The sequence below is a fragment of the Hydra vulgaris genome, chromosome 03, assembly GCF_038396675.1.
Source record: "Hydra vulgaris chromosome 03, alternate assembly HydraT2T_AEP".
Taxonomy (NCBI): Eukaryota; Metazoa; Cnidaria; class Hydrozoa; order Anthoathecata; family Hydridae; genus Hydra; species Hydra vulgaris.
In genome coordinates this window covers 2643660-2661376 of record NC_088922.1, presented here as the reverse complement: position 1 = coordinate 2661376, position 17717 = coordinate 2643660, and the positions used below count along the sequence as shown (strand labels likewise).

At 30.0% G+C, this 17717-nt stretch overlaps 1 protein-coding gene across 1 annotated transcript; it reads right to left on the bottom strand.

Moving 5' to 3' along the window:
• Positions 1-13048: 13048 nt before the first annotated feature.
• Positions 13049-14470, bottom strand: LOC136078378 (piggyBac transposable element-derived protein 4-like). Its single transcript, XM_065794147.1, has 2 exons — positions 13684-14470; positions 13049-13566 (listed from the first exon to the last, which is right to left on the bottom strand). Exons 1-2 carry the CDS (start codon positions 14468-14470, stop codon positions 13049-13051), a joined length of 1305 nt encoding a protein of 434 aa, XP_065650219.1.
• Between the last annotated feature and the right edge of the window lie 3247 nt (positions 14471-17717).

Genomic DNA, 17717 nt, shown 5'->3' with positions numbered 1-17717 from the left:
ATTTACTGATATTAGATATGAAACAATGTATTTTCGATTAATTTCGAGTAAATATTTTATAAAAACCATTCAGCGAAAAAAGCCAAGAAAAGAATAATCAACAGCTTGTATAAATTAATAGAGTGTTTCACTCGATTCAATAAAATTAACTACAGTAATTTATTTTTAATTTGTAAAGTAACTCGATAAAAAGTTACCTGAAAACTCGAAAACTTTCGAATATTTATTTACGTTTACATTTGCTTTACTAACGCAACAAGTTACAGAATGTTAGCGAAGCGTGCTCAAGAATAACTAAAGAAAAATGTTACGTCACTAGCTTTATGTATCTATAACCTGGTTTCAATATCTGGTTTCTACTGTTTTAATATACAGGTTTTTACAAATATTAACAAAAGGTGCAAGTTAGTGCAAAAAAAAAGTTTTACAAACTCTAATTTTCAGTGGTTCCTCAAAAAAAAAAAATTAAATGGCGAATACAGGTGAATACATAAACAAAAAATGAATTAAAACTAGTAAATCAAAAAAAAATTCTTTTTTCAAATCCTTGCTTTATGCAAGCAGAATTCTATTGGGCCTTGAAATTCTTTTTTTGTTATCTTTTGTAGAAGGAAAAATTACTGTTACGTTTTTAAATTTTTTTTTTATTAATTCAGTGTTCTTATGGGGAAATACAAATTAAATTTTTGTTAACTAAATTAACTTTTTTTGGTCAAATTTTTCCATTTCCTTGTATTGTCATCGAAAATGATTAAGTGTGCAAAATTTGAGCAAAATTGGTTGAGAAAAAAGCTTTCAAAAATTGATTTCAAATTTTGTGGCACACAAACATATATATAGAAAGTAACCTTATATAAAGCATGGAAGAAAAAGTAGCGCGTTTTAAATTTTTGTTTTTTGACTTAATAACTTAAGACTTAAAAAACAATAGGTTTTGAATCGCTGCGCTTTAATGTCTTCGAAACTGCAAATAATTTGCAAATCAATGATTTTTGTGACGTAATACGCAATTCATATCAAATAAATTAATTGTATGGGGAAATACAAATAAAATTTTTGTTAACTTAATAAACTTTTTTTGGTCAAATTTTTCCATTTCCTTGTATTGTCATTGAAAATGCAAAATTGGTTGAGAAAAAAGCTTTCAAAAATTCATTTCAAATTTTGTGACACACAAACATATATATAAAGAAAGTAACCATATATAAAGCATAAAAAAAAGAGATTAAAATGAAATTTATCAAATGCTCTTTTCCAACGGTGTAATACTTTTAATGCAAGCACTTACGAATCACGTTATCATTACTAAAAGATAGCTACAAACTTATGATTAAAGAATCCGTTAAAATTTTTTTGATTTTTAAACATACACTGGCTTTAATTGTTAAAAGAAAAATAGTAAGTATAACTAGCGCGAATAAAATAGGAGTTACACTGCATAATGGGTTTATTAAACTTAATAGTTACTCCTATGCTGAAAAAAAAAGATGCACAAGATCGACCAGAATCACTGCTATATCATACTACCAAAATATTTTATCACGTCAAATCTCATTCCCGTCAAATGGCAAGTTTTGAAGCTACTCTGCCTTACTGTGCAACGGTTCAACAATTCAGCTGCTAACGGAATTGCAATAGTCTTTAAAAGTGTTAATGGTAAACCACCGGCAGATCACGACATTGTTAGCCATCCTCATATTCCTGACAACGGTAACTCCTTTTGTCGGATCAGCACGCGCCAATCCATGTGCGACCTGATGACCTACTCACTGCTTCTACCTAATGGAGAGCAAGACTGGAACAGCAACTTCCCACTCAGTAAAAATGAGGGAACGTATGGACAACTGGATGACGTTTCAGATGACCCAAACGATGAAGAGGTTATTGAAGACAATTATGATAGTCGTCCAAAAACGAAAGGAAAAAGATTATCCAACGCCAATTTTACAGCAGCAAAATCTCTGTTTAGAACATAAAATAAATTCTGTACGGCGGAGATTTACTACAGCAGTACCTCAGCGATGCATATGTAAAGACTGAAGCAAACCACCTCAATTTTGTTTAGACTCTTTGAAAGGAACTTACACAGCTTTGTACAGTGGCCTTAATGAGTTTTAATGATAGAGCCGAACAAAGCGGTGCTACTTTTGGGGAAAAGGTTATCCTTCTCTCAAGTTTCATTGATAGCCCCAGAGCAATTAAACAGGTTATCCAAGATGCCATGACTTTTTGTGGAAAATTTGACCAGCCTACATTTTTTATAACGTTTATTTGTAACCGAAAGTGGCAGGAAATAACTAGCGACATTCTGCCTCATCAAGATGCAAAAGATAGTCCTGGTAATACCAATCATGTGTTCCTCGTTAAAGACATCAAAGAATCACAGTTCAAGTAATTGAGTTCAAAAAGAGACACATTCCACATGCCCATGTTATTATCTTGATTCAGAAAGATGAAAACTAAGTAAGAAAATTGTAAGAAAAAATGGACACTAAAATATGTGCCGAAATTCCCAATCCTCTTTGTCATCCACGACATTACCACACTGTCATGAAGCACATGATTCATGGCCCTTGTGAACGAAAAACAAATTCTCTCCATGCATAGTTGGCAAAAAATGCATTAAGAATTTTCAAAAGAGTTCGTTAATGACACTTTACGAAGCAGCAATGGGTATAACACACATCGCAGAAGAGATACTGGAACGTACCCGATCCAAAGAGACTCAGCCAAAAAACCAATTGAGGTACCTTCTTTCAAAATTTGGTTGCCGTATCAATTTGGAATACTGTTTATCCATCAAGTGCCTAAAGTATTCCTTCAAATACGTTTGCATGGTCTTACGATTGTGCAAGTGTCAAGGTTTAGTCGGAGGATGGATCAAACGCTATCAACTGGTGTAAAGTCAAATCATTCTTAGACACCCGATATGTTAGCGCACCTGAAGCTGCTCATTGAATCTTCAAATTCCTGAAGTCTGATCGGACCTACTTATAAACAGACTACCTGTTCATTAACCAGATGACATAAGATTCATTACGAAACTGGTAAAGAATAAGAGGCATTCAATGCCAATGAAGACACAAAGCTGATGGTTTGGCTTGATCTTAATAAGAAGAATCTTTCAGCAATATTTTTGACATAAACTAAACTCTTTTTTTTCAGGATTTAGTATCTCTTTCTTTTTATCCTCCTAAATCTAAATTCATCTATATTTTAACATAGAAGTTTTTAGGTATCCTTATTTTATTATTCAATTTCTTTTCCATATTACTTTCATACTTAACTCCATTTTGCCTATAGGTCTACAAGAGAACATTTGATTTAAACTAGTTGATTGTAAAAAATCAACTAACTTGATAAACTCTCAAAACGTATTTCTGTCTGTTTCATACTAGTTTGACCTAGAGTTACAGGGACTTTGGAACCGCCTGTATTGTTGACAAAATTTGTTTGTGTTTATCAAGCATTTAAAAGTCATTTTGTTTCCTATGTTTTTCTCAGTTATCAACAATCTCATCTTCTCACCTAAAATCGTTCGCCATATATAGCTTTTAAAAATTAACAGCTTTTGACTCTTGTCAATAATTTTTATATTTATGCAAAACGATACAATAATAAAAAAAATGCAACGTGTTACTTTTGTCATTAATTAGGAATGCTAATTGTTGACAAAATCACAACATCTTCCCTAGCTCATTAAGAGCTTATATATATTTGTAATACTTCCAGTTATGAAGTGCTCTTCTTCCATAGCGAGTGAACCGAACAGACTCTGTCTGCCAATCTCTTGGTTAGTTAACAGACTCTGTCTGGCATCTCTTGATTAGCGCTGTCCATACTGTTGTCATCTTTGCCATCATCAAGAATATTTATTTGAAAACTTGGATCTTCGTTGACGACTTGTTTAAAGTTTGTTTCGGACGTTTTAAATAGTCTCAGGTCTTAATCACCATCAGCTGTTAAATCTTCTTTTTTTTTGTCTATGGAGACTTAGGATGACAACAGCATGACAATACTGCAGATAAAAAAAAATGTTGTGACAACATATTTCCGTTGACTTCAACTTCAGCTGTTAAACCATTATGCAGTGCCACTACTACTTACACTACACACACTATTTTTTTTCCCCCATCTTTGTGTACACGGCGTCATAAACTTATGTTTCACTCACACTTTTTTTTTATCACTACTATTTTTACATTAAGTCTCCAATCCCTCATTGCATCGTTGATGACATCTGCATCTCTTGTAGAAGCTTTTATATAGGTATTAAGTTTGCGATAATCAAGCACTGGTCTCATCTTTTTTTATTATCTTAAATGACGCAAATCAACGTTAATAAATCTAGTTTTTCCCATAATTTTATTGTCATATTTGATGAGTATGCCTTTTTTGATCCATTACTTTATTTCGATATATATATATATATATTTATATATATATATATATATATATATATATATATATATATATATATATATATATATATATATATGTAAATTATATTAGTGTATTTTACAAATAGAGTGCTCAATGTTCTAAAAGAACAGAGCAATAATAAATAAATTAGTAAAAATTAGTTAGATAAGTGTTTTTTACTAATTTATTTATATATATATATATATATATATATATATATATATATATATATACCCAGACAGCAAGGATATAATGGTCCCGCACTGGTCCCGCTAGACCAGCTGCGGCTCCCAACGTTGGCGAAGCTCCGTTTTGCTCTAAGGATTCCTCATGGACTAGCCATGGTTAGCCAGTGATGGCAAACAGTGGCTAGCCACTACAGGAAAAGAACTGGCAGAAAAATGGCTAACCATTACATTTGAGAAATGTCAACTATTATTCTAATAGTTAACATTTCTTAACTGAAAATTATACGTTACTTTTAGCATCAGATTAAACTTATCTTTCTGTTAATTAAATTTCAAATTTTTAATTCATAATGTATTAACTACATTTCATTGCTTACATTACGACATAGTTGATCAAGCAAGGGTATTATTATATAATATAATATTCAATGAGTAATATATGTATATTTACAATCTAACATATTTAAAACCTAACATATTTACAATGAAAAATTTCAATTTGAATCTCCTGAATGGGAAGTTGATGGTAAACTAGAAAAATTTTATTTTTCACTTTCGAAAAACAAAGTACTTTATCGGTTGCAGTAGCTTTCTGAGCCAGTAGCCTTGTGGTTCTCGCATTCCTTCCACCATTTCTATCGATTGCTCCCGCCAAAAAATGTACTATCGCCTTTTGAATATCACTTTGTGTGGCTTGTGCAGTCGGGAGATTTCGCTTCAATGCGCCTGTAAAATTAAAACACATAAGATAACATACATATAAATTCAAATGATGTCATATTCTCAACTTATATATTTATTCGGAGAATCATCCATTAATACAAATTTATTAAGTTATATAATTTAAAGTTTATTTTTATGAAGTCAAACCTATTTTAAAATAAAAACATTTCGGTATATACTTGGCATTTACTTACATAAAAGGAAAAGAACAATAAATATAGAATTTTTTTTTTTTAATTGTCCCACTTTTTACAAAATGTTTTACTACTGGATTCAAATGTTAGCCTATTCAACAGAACCGGATACAGTATCGTGACACCATTACAATAAAGATTACCTTCAAATGTTTATTAGCTCCCACTATCCTCCTTACCAACATTTTAGTAGAGCCACCTTAATAATGTTAAAAAAAAGATTTATATGAATTAAAAACTAAATTTTTTTATAAAACTTTTTTACTTCGTTGCTTGGTGCGGCACCAACGCAACCAAGGTTAAAAAAACTACTCAGTAGACAAAAACTTGCTATACGAATTATTTTAAACCTAATTAGTTTAACGCCCTCAAAAGGTTTATTTAATAAACTAAATATACTCAATGTTTATCAACTGAAGATTTATCAGATACTTACTTTTATGTACAAAATTGATAATAAAATGTTACCTCTAATATTTAATACATTTTTTAACAAAATAAATCATGTTTAACTTTAAAAAATTTTATTCAACCTAAAACTATACGGTAAAAGCTATACGGCCACCAAATTCTCTATTGCAAATAGAGGACCTAAATTATGGCATTCCAAATTTAATAGCGACATCAAAACTACTGCTTCTTTTCACAAATATAAAGTAACATTTAAACAAAAACTTCTTACCATTGACAATGAATTAAGTTATTTCCTAATTATTATTATTTTTAACTTTATTTTTATCTTCTTTTTTATTATTTTCTTGTTTTTATTTTTTTATTTATCTTTATAATTTCCCTTATGCAAACAAGCCACCTGGTTTGCTTTTTTATGTTCTTGTTATTATTATCTTAAACAGTATAAAAAAAACTCTTAATCCTAATAATAATTATTTATTAACAATCAATAAAATTATTTCAACAAATAGTTCTTTTTATAACTTTATTTTAAATCAGATCTTATATTTAATTTTGTTTTATTTTGTTTTTTGTACACCTTGAGGTTCTTATTGTCTTTTATTTAAATTGTGTCATATTTTTTTTGTTTTTTGACTTTTGTTAACTAAATAAAAATATATTTCAATTAATTTTTAACGGTATTATAAAATATCTATCTTTTAAAACTACTTATAATGTAAAAGAACAATGTATATTACGGGGCTTAGTGATAAGACTAATTTTTTCTTCTTTTTGCCCCGGTCATGTAAATATTTATACATATTGGTATTGCATCATTATTTAAATGGCAAAATATATACATACAAAAAAAAAATTTCAATTCAATGTTAAAAAATAAGATCTACCTTCAACAACTAATCTGCAATTTAAATCACGGAAAGACTGTTTATCTTTATCACCCTGACCTGTCCAATTTAGTTTTTTAAGAACATTATTATGTAATAATGACAACAGCATTCTCTTTACTGCCTCTTCTAAGTTTTGCCCACCTTTAGAAGCAACTGCTCGTATCTAGATACAATAAGCAATAAAATAAACAACAAAACAAATTAGATAAAATGTTTTCAAAATGAAATATTTTACGATTAGCACAAAAAATATATTAACTTGACAACATATATTTAATTTAATTAGAAATCTAAATTTTAATTTTCAAACTTTTGCTTCCTTACTGCTAATTTAGTTTTAGAAAAGAGAAATAAAGATTAAATGTGTTTAGCATTAAAATTTTCTTGAGTTGCAAAATTTTATTGCTAAACACATTTGTGGTGAACTTCAATAAACCAATAGAAACTTTATATTTTCTTTTAAATAATTAAAATAAATAATAAAAAAATAAAGTGTAAAAATTAAGATCAGTTAAATGAGTGAGCCACTTACAAGATTTTTCATTGTCATTTTTTCATTTTCAAGTGTTTTTTCAAGTTGCAATAACTGAGCCTTATTGCATAAGGGAAGTTTAAGAATATCAAAAATGTTTTGGTCATCTTTATGAACTCCGCAATTAGCAATATTCTGTAGCATGACTGTGTTGTATGCAACCTCATTTCTCAGATTTGCCACATCCTCTTTGAGTTCCACTAATATTGAAACTATTTTGTTTGTCACAGCCAATGGCAACATTTCTTGTGATCTCTGCTCCTCATTATTAGATTTATTTTAGATTTTATGGCAGGAGGCGTGAATGAAAGTAGTGGAGTTAGCATTTGTGCGCTTACAGGTTTTGATGGTGTAAGTTGCATGGATGTTCCAGAGGGAAATATTTTTGGCGTAACCGGAGCTGGTGTCAATAATTTAACTTTTTTAGAAATTGGAATAGGTTCTTCCACAAAAGATTCTGTTTCGCTGTGCTCATCAGGATATAAAACTGCTCTTCACATAAAATAAAGAAAAGAAAATTACTTAGGATTTAACTTTAAAACTATAAAATTGTATTTAGAAAAAAATATAAATTCTCTACTATTAAGTACCGCTTTGGACGAAGCCTAGTACTTAATTCTGAATCACTCTGCAAATCAGATGTTATGGTAGCCTTTTCACGTTGACATTGTGCCTTGTTGTAGGAACCTAAAATACAACCACTAAGTTACACTCTTATAACAACACTATCAATATTACAAATACAGCATAAAATTATCACTATTTCTTTTGTACAATACATTATAACTTTTTGACAATAATGCAGGTTATATCTTAAGCACATTATGTACATATATTATGTACATATGTGAGTGACTTATTTTTTTAATAACTCGAATGCATGTTTCGGTCAATTTTCATTAAGGGCTTCACATTCTTTGATAGCCTAATTTACTCTGCCTTGTGAGGTATATGGTGGCCAAAAGCAAAGTCCATTATTAATTAGATATGTTTCTGGTAAAATTGCAACAGCATCTTCTTCATTTTTAAAAGCAGCAATAAGAAACTGATGGAGATCCATTCTAAAGTTTGTTCTAAATTAAATAAAAAACATAACAACACCAATGATTGAAAAAAATTAAAGCTTAGTATAAGAAATACTACTTCTACTTTACTTTTCTGATGTATAAAATTTTCAAAAGAATTTCAAATGATTTCATTATTAGAATATAATTTCAAAGATTATAAATTTATTTGAAGAAAAATTAAAATTACTGAAATGAAAGTTTAGAGAAATAGAGAAATAGAAATAATTCATTATTTCCAAAAATAATTTTATTGAAATAATTTTATTGAAAATAAGACTAAGATTGTTACACTATTATTATTACACAATAATAGTAGTGTAACAATCTTAGTCTTATTTTTGTTACACTATTATTATACAATAATAATAGTGTAACATTTGTAACATCAATTTATTAATAATTGTTACACTAGTATTATACAATAATAATAGTGTAATAATTATAACATCAATATTATTTTACAACAATTTTCAATGGGATTAAGGTCTGGACTTTGGGCAAGCCAATTTTCAAAAGGGAAGATATTGTTAACCTTGAGCGATTTTTTAACTTGTTTAGACATATGGCAAGGAGGATTGTCATAATGAAATTTAATTTCATTCTCTTCTAATTCTTCCGGTGTGGGCAGCAAAGATTTTTGTAGAATACTAATGTATTCTTAGGAATTTATTCGTAATCCATCTTCGACTCTATGCAATCTGTCCACACCTTTGGCAGAAAAACAACCCCAAACCATAATTCCAATATTACCCTTTACTGTTTGGTGAATACAATCTGGATTTAATTTTTCGTTCTCATTTCTAATGCACATCTGTGGACGATCTGAATGCAAATCGTGATTCATCTGACCATAATATTTTTGTCCAGTCTGTATTTTTATTATATTTTACCCAAGCTAACCTTGCCTTTTTATGGCGTGCTGTAAGAAGAGGTACTTTTTTACATTGTATTTTGAACCCCTGATTTTAAGACGCCTCGAAATTGTCCATCGGCTAACCTTTTTATCAACAGAACACGTAAAAGTTTCTGCGATATGCGTCATAGTGGTTTTTCGACTTTTTAAAACATTCAATTTTCCGTCATTTTTCTTGGTCTGCCAGAACCTTTTTTTCTAGATGTTGTTTTATTGTTTTTCTGACGTGAAAGTATCTTGTGAACTCCACCAACACTAATGTTTACACCTTGAGCTTTCATAATTTAATGAACGATAATACGTCCTATTTCACTCCTTTTCACATCACAGTTTAATTTTTTTTTTTTATGAGTAATTAGTCACAGCTCTATATATTATTTTCAAAGTATCGATATCGAGTATCAGGACTTTTCTATGGTATTGGAATCGGGAAAAAATTGTCTGAGGCACATCTCTAGTATACAGTATTTTATTTTATTCCGTCTAAAAAAAAGCTGTGACATCACAAATATTTTATATCATACTCTTCAGTATCTATACTGTACAATTGTTTACTTCCAGTTGCTTCTTTAAGAGTGCTGTAACAGTAATGAAAAAATACAACGTATATTCAGTACAAAATCTTATTAGTACAAAATCTTTTACAGCGATAAGACAAACAGAAATTATTTGTATAAGCTTTACATCAATGGAGCATAAATTTGTTAAAGATCGTAAAACTAGGCTCCTGAATTAGACTTGAATTGAAACTCACTACAGTGTCTGATAAATGAAACTGCTATGAAAAATGAAGAGTGTAGAAAATGTGAAAATGGTTGCCACGATAACTAGAAATAATATATCATGGTAGTTTACTGTTATCTAGATAATTAACACATTCTTTGGGTTACTTTTGACGCCTTTAAACCTCATCAAATTCGTTGCCCTCTTTTAGAAATGTAGTACTTTTCTAGAAATTGAGGAGTTGCCCCCCCCCTCCCCCACTTTAATGGCCGTGTCGACGGTCCTTGTTTAGCTTGATCAGATTTGGTTACAGTAAAATAGTTAAGTGCGGTTTTGTCTGAAATTATATTTAATGTTTGTGAAATAATCAAACCATAACACTTTTAAAAAAAAAAGCATGGAAAAACCTGAATAAATTATAACAATACGATCCACTCTGTTACATATATAGTTGTTATAACAAAAACTGTAAACTAGTATGTAAAAGTAAACAAACAATAATAATAGTAAATTCCATAACAGAAAATGTCAATGAAATTTAAACAAATAAACGTAAAAGTGCTAATGCAAATAAAAATAGTTAAGAGTTTTTTAATTTCATAAAGTATTTACCATCAAAGTAAGTTGCTTGACTCATAAAATCTTGATTCAATTTATCTCCAGTTTTTTATTAACCTGAACTCTTAGTTTATGATTTTAAAGATAAACATCTGACAGAGGTTAAACTATTGAAATCATTTCTAAAAGTGCAGGTTAGCTTTTAGTAGCTTGACTCACATAGCATCACTACAAAGAAAATTTAACATTTTAGTTTTGAACCTTTAATATACTAATCAGGGTATTTTAAAGATATAAACGCATTTAACTAACATAACATTACCACATTTAACTAAAACTAACATACGCACATTTAAAACTTGTATAAACATAATCTTGAATAAATACTATATTAGAAAATTAACTGACATAGAATTGCAAACATGTCTTGACCTAACAATCTTAATAGTATTTTGAAACGTTTTGATAAGGTTGAAGAACAGTTGTATCTTAATTGAATCGTTAAATCTTAACTGAATCTTTATATTTTTAAAAAATCTTTAAAAATTTAGCTGAATCTTTAAATCTTATGTTAAGTTAAATTAAGTGAATCTTTAAACTTAAAAATATTGTTAAAAAATACAATCCAAAGCAAATTAATACGCTTAGAATAAAAATAATTTGAAAATTCACATTAAACAAAATTGTAAGTAACGCATAAAATAAAAATACTAAGAACTCACCCCAAGTGAAAGTTGACCTACCCCGAATTGTAACGAAAACCTGTACTTAGGGTGATATTTAACTTAGAGTCAGGCTTCGTTAAAAAACGGACTTCGGGTTGAACAATACTTTAAGTTAAACTTACTAGTTTCAAAAGAAGATTATAAGTAGATTAAAACCACATGTTATATGCACTGTAGAAAATCCCTTGTTCTACTGCTGGTAGCTTAAGCAGTAACTTAAAAATAAGCTAAGGCCTAAATATTTGAACTCAAGGGACAATTGTATTTAATATATATTGATATATAATAACTTATGGGTGTGCCGACACCATGTCAGAGGTAAAAACAGAATAAGAATATGCATATAACGATTGCATACCTATTTGTATATTTAGGTTTATCTATTTAGTTAAATACCCTCTAATCTCCTAATTAACTTCGCCTTGTTTCTACTATTACTTTTACTGCGTAGTCTTAACTCTTTTTTTAATTGTTTTAAAGAATAATATCGATAATTTAATTTTGTGCGTGTGATGTTAATTGTTGTAAAAGTTTGTCACCAAATCATTCAATGCAAACTTGACATTGGTATGGTTTTAAAATAGCCAAAATGTCTTCAGCAACAATCACAAAGTTGCTCTGTTACAAGTTGTCATGAACAATGGCATATTGATTCACTATCTAAGTTAGCTGGTACTTTTGATTTGTAGTGTAAGTGATAAGATATTTTCATAAGAAAATGATAAGAAAGATAAAAGTTTCTCACAAAACTAGATCTCATCAGCTGATGCCATTTGCCACAATCTCCCCGTGTTACAACCTTCTTGTTCCACCAAAAAAAATTCAACGACGTAATGAAGATAATTAAGCTTTAGTCAAAAGCATATAATAAGAATCAGAAAATAACCTGTAGTCTGATTCTTATTATATGCTTTTAAAATTTACCTACTTATAGTATCACTTATACTATAATATAGTATAACTTAATATCACTTAAAGTAAATTTTATTTAAACCATGTTACCCCATTAACATAAATCATTGATGTCACTCTTTGTCAATCTCAAAAGGAAAGATACCTTATAATTATTGTTGTGTAAATGTTAGGGTATTTAATAAACTTAGTAATAATATTAATACTTAACCCTTTAACCGTCACCTAATTTTAGCGCGCACTAGCCTCAGCGTCAGGTTAATTTGAAAAAAATAAAAATAAAAAATTCTATAAAAATTGCATTTATAAGATAAAGTGAACAAAATAGTTAAAAAATTATAAAATTACATAAAACTAGATCCATATTAAATACTAAATAGACATTACTTTAATATAAAATTAATATTTTAATACAGTGTGATATTTTTCAAAGCAAGGTGCAACACATAGTGCAACATCACATTTTGCACAAAAGTAACGTGATTCTTTTCTTGTTTTGTTTTGTTTATTATAAGAAACTACGCATCTTCTTGTAGCATTAACTTTTAGAGCAGTAGCAGGTATCATACTCGGGTAATGGTTAGACTCGGTAAGTCGGAATGGATTCCCTTCAAGTGTTGGACGTCCACCACGCCGGTCAAAAGCAGACTCAACTTCATTTCCATATTTTAAAGCAATTTGCTCTGTTAGCTTTAGCCTAAAATAAAAAGCATCTAGTTTCCCATTTTTTTTGCTGTGAATGATATGTGCATTAAAAGAAGCCATGTTGACTAAATGACTAAAAGCCTTTTTATACCATTTTTTTAACACGCTTTCTCTCTGTTGGGTACGATGTCATCATTTGATCAGAACGATCTACACCACCCATTAGCTGATTGTACTCGTGTATAACAGTTGGTATTTTTGCTTGAATGCCACGTCTAACTACAATCTTCTCTGTGTCTAGTATACATGTACTCATCATAAATACATCTCTTTTGTCTTTCCAATGTAGGAGAGAAATTCCTAATGTATTTTCATACTCTACAACTCTTTCTCCTCGCTTTAATTTAACTTTCGCTACTGATAGAGGCAAACTTTTACGATCTCTCCGAATAGTACCAATTAGATCCGTAGAGCGCTGTTTGAGAATTTTGCAGATTTCTATTGAAGTGTACCAATTATCTATATAAATACAATGGCCTAAATCTAACAACCCACCCAGAAGAGAAAGTATGATTTTAGATGCATGATAATCTTCGTCACGATTGTCTATTCCTAACGTATCTGCTCCTGTATAAATAATTACATTCCAGATATATCCAGTAGCTGCATCACACAAAACAAATGATTTTAGTCCAAAACGTGCTCTTTTTTTTCAAATATACTGTTTCCAGCTTAGACGACCTTTCCACAAGAGCAGAGATTCATCAATCGAAATATCACGTCTAAGATTTAGGAGAAGCTTGAAGCGTTCAATTAGACTAACTAGTACTGGTTGAATTTTTGCAGAGCGATTATAATACTCCTCTAACTCTTGATTGTCAACAAAGTGGAGATACTTTTCAATTAGTAAAAGTTTATTTTGAGACATTAGGCGTCTAAATCCAGGTGTTGTGATTAGTAAGTTTTTAGAATAATACCAGTCATTTCTAGGTTTGTGTAACAAGCCACGGTATATTAGTACAGCTAAGTACATTCGAATGTCACTAGGTGTTGTGTCTACCCATTTGGAAAGACGTGATGTCTTAGAGTGAAGTTTACCTATATTACTTTGATCTGCATATTTGTTTGTCATTTTGACTATCATATCTATAAGTTCATTTGTGAATAAGAGTTCAAAAATCTCCAGAGGGTCATCTGATGCTACAGACTCGTGGACACCTGGCTCACTATGAAATATTTGCCTACACATACCTGATACAGGTTTACATTTTGTCAAACATAAATTATCCATAACTTTTGTTTTTTTTGTAGTCATTCGCTGTCTTTTTTTAATTGGAACAACAAAAGAAACAGGCTGGGTAACAATACTTTGATTATTTTCAGCAATTGACTTTTCCATATCATCATCGCTGTCCTCTTCAGTGGAGATGTCTGTGCCATCTATAACATCATCAAAGTCACTACTACTACAGTCTGAAATTTCTTCGTCACTTTCAAGCATAAATCTAACAATATCTTCTGTTGAGTTCAGTTTCACATCACTACCTTTTTTTTTTAAACTTGGCATTTTTTAACAGTGTTTACTGAAATTTAAATTAAATCAGTTATACTCATGAAAAATATCCAGTACGAGCTTAAAATTTCCGTAGAAGAATGTTCTAGAATATATGACTGGTCTGACGGCTTCTATTTTAGTATTGTAAGTGTCACACTGCTTCAAATAAATTTTGCGTATATATACGTCAACGCCGTTTTTCGAAAGTTTTGTCATGACGTATATATTCGTGATTAACGGTTAAAGGGTTAATAAATATATAAAACAATAAATATATAAAACTAATATATTTATTAAATACCTTAAGTCTGTTTATAAATTTAAAATAAAAAGACCTTAAAAAGTTAGGTTTTTATAAGGTTATTTTATTGATCTATATATATATATATATATATATATATATATATATATATATATATATATATATATATATATATATATATATATATATATATACAATATATATATATATATATATATATACAATATATATATATATATATATATATATATATATACAATATATATATATATATATATATATATATATATATATATATATATATATACAATATATATATATATATATATATATATATATATATATATATATATATATATATATATATATATATACAGTGGCGGCAAAAAGTCATATTTACACATATAATTTTATTTAAAAAACACTAATAACTGTCCCAAATGTTAGCAACATGAAATATAAATGTCTTAAAAATAAAAAAAATAATATGTTTAATATATTGTGTGACCGCCTTTGGCTTTGAGGACATGCATGATACGCCGTGGCATGGACTCGACCAATGAATGTAAGGTTTCTGGGGTGATGCTTTCCCACGCTTCATTCAAACACCTCCACAAATCTTCCAAACTAGTGGGTTTGGATACCCGCAGCTTTCTGAAGATGATCTCTTACAGATGCTCATTGGGATTGAGGTCAGGGCTCTGAGGAGGCCACTCCAAGACTCGTATACGTTTGGAGGTTAAGAAATTACATACCCGCTTAGCTTTGTGACTGGGTGCGTTGTCCTGCTGAAAGACAAACTAACCTTGTCTGCCAAATAAACCATCAGCTGAAGGGAGCATGTGATTTCTTAGGACTCCAATGTACTGGTCCTGGTTAATTGCACCTACACAGCGGTACAATTGACCTATCCCGGACCATGACATGCAACCCCAAACCATGATAGACCCTCCTACGTGCTTCACAGTACCTTAATGCAACTGCTGTGGTATTTTTCACCCACTCTTCTCCTCACTAAAACTCTCTTCCCACCACTAAACACTTGAAAACTGCTCTCATCACTCCAGAGAACCTGTTTCCATTGATCGATGGTCCAGCCGGCGGTGATCACAAGTTAACAGTTGCTTCTTCGCAGCCACACAATTGTTTTAACCAGCTTTCTGCAGCCTGGCTCTAACAGTCCTAACAGCCAGCCTGATTTTATATAGTCTATACAGCCTGGCAGCTATATTAGGGGCAGTTAACCGCCTATTCGCTGAGCTCATTCGGACAAGAAGACGATCATCTCTAGTCGACGTCTTCTTCGGACGACCACTGCGGGATCTATCAGCCACCAATCCTGTCTCCCTGGTTTCCTCATCAGCCTAGTTTCTGTTGACTTGCTTATTCCCGTTTTCTGAGCCACTGCATCAAAAGTTGACCCATTCCTGACCTGCACAACCACCTCCAGCCGCTCCACCGCAGTCCGCTTCTTCGCTCCAGTCATGATAATAATTTAAAAAAAAATAAATCTAAAATAAAAAAATTGTTTTATAATACTAAGTTTTATGAAATACATCATTAAACAATATTTAGAATGAAAAATAATACCAAATAAATGCTAAGCAAGTAGAATATGTGACCCCCAATGCCAAGTTTTAATTGCACAATTAGGCCCACCATATTAACCTCCATTTTCCAAAATAAAACAATAAATAATGCAACCAATGTAAAAACTAGAATTAACATCGACTAAAAACCGAAAAACAAATACAAAATAACATAGACTGGTACGTTTTTTAAAATAAATGATTGAAATACATGTTTATATATCAATATATATATACCAAAATAAAGGTAATTCATTGTAGTTTCATGTTTTGAGCCTGAATTTAAATGAATGAGAAGTGTTTATAGCAAATTATTTATTGAAACAAAATGTCAGATGTAAACAGTTTTGTCGCGATTTATGCTATTATTAATTTTATTGCGAAATTAATACTTTGTGTAGCCTCCACGACTTGTAATGACTGCTGCAATTCTCGCAGACATGTTACCAATCAACTTCTTGCATTCTTCAACAGTTATCGAAATATAAGTTTAGTGTTAATACTTATATCTTTAAAAAAATGTTTAAGCCCTAATTGATTTTTTTCATTCAATTATTAACTTTATTTAAAGTAGCTAAAAATTTACAGGAATAAATATAGAAATGGTTAATTTGGTTTTCTATTGAAACTAATTAACAAAATTCAATGTTCAAGTATTTATATAGCATTTAATTAGCAAATATAATAACACTATAGAAAAGCAAAAATTTTCAAAAAACAAGGGTTTGCACTCTACATTACCGAATTCTCTTAAATTCGGCACAAATGTGTAAAGATGTGTGTTAGAAAAGACCGAATTTTTGCCAAAATTTTTTATTTCTTGAAGAATTACAGTTTTGAAACTTAATGGTTATTACATTTTGACTGTATCGGAAATGTTTCAGTTTACTATTTCCCTAATAAGGTGCTTCTAGTAATCGAAGTGAAGCTCAAATTTGGTTCTAAAGGAGTTTAAAACCTGTTTAATTTGAAAATTATAGATTTGTATATCTCAAAACAACAAAATTAAATTTAAAATTTTATTTTAAGATCTACAAAACGCACTAACTAATGAAAACGTTTCAGTTTACTATTTCCCTAATAAGGTGCTTCTAGTAATCGAAGTGAAGCTAAAATTTGTTTCCAAAGGAGTTTAAAACCTGTTTTATTTGAAAAAGAGCATTGACAAATTTAGCTCCAAAAAAAATCTGACTGATAGAAAAAACTTTTGGTCTTAATTTTCTTTAGAGACCGTCGATCTGTTCCTGTTTATCGGATTGCCGGATTGTGCACCGAACTATCTATTCTGAAGGGTTCAAATACCTTACGGATTGATTTGATCCAAAAATATTTTATCGAAAAAAAATTCGTTCAAATTTTTACGAAATATTTTTTTGGACTGCAATCCGATTCAATACTTGTGGATCGG

What these genes read in the sequence shown, in the direction of transcription:
- LOC136078378 (XM_065794147.1), bottom strand. Translation starts at nt 14,470, where the DNA reads ATGCCAAGTTTAAAAAAAAAAGGTAGTGATGTGAAACTGAACTCAACA. An exon ending in GCTTCTCCTAAATCTTAGAC is followed by an intron (nt 13,567 to 13,683) that starts GTGATATTTCGA and finishes TGTGTGATGCAG; the next exon opens with CTACTGGATATATCTGGAAT.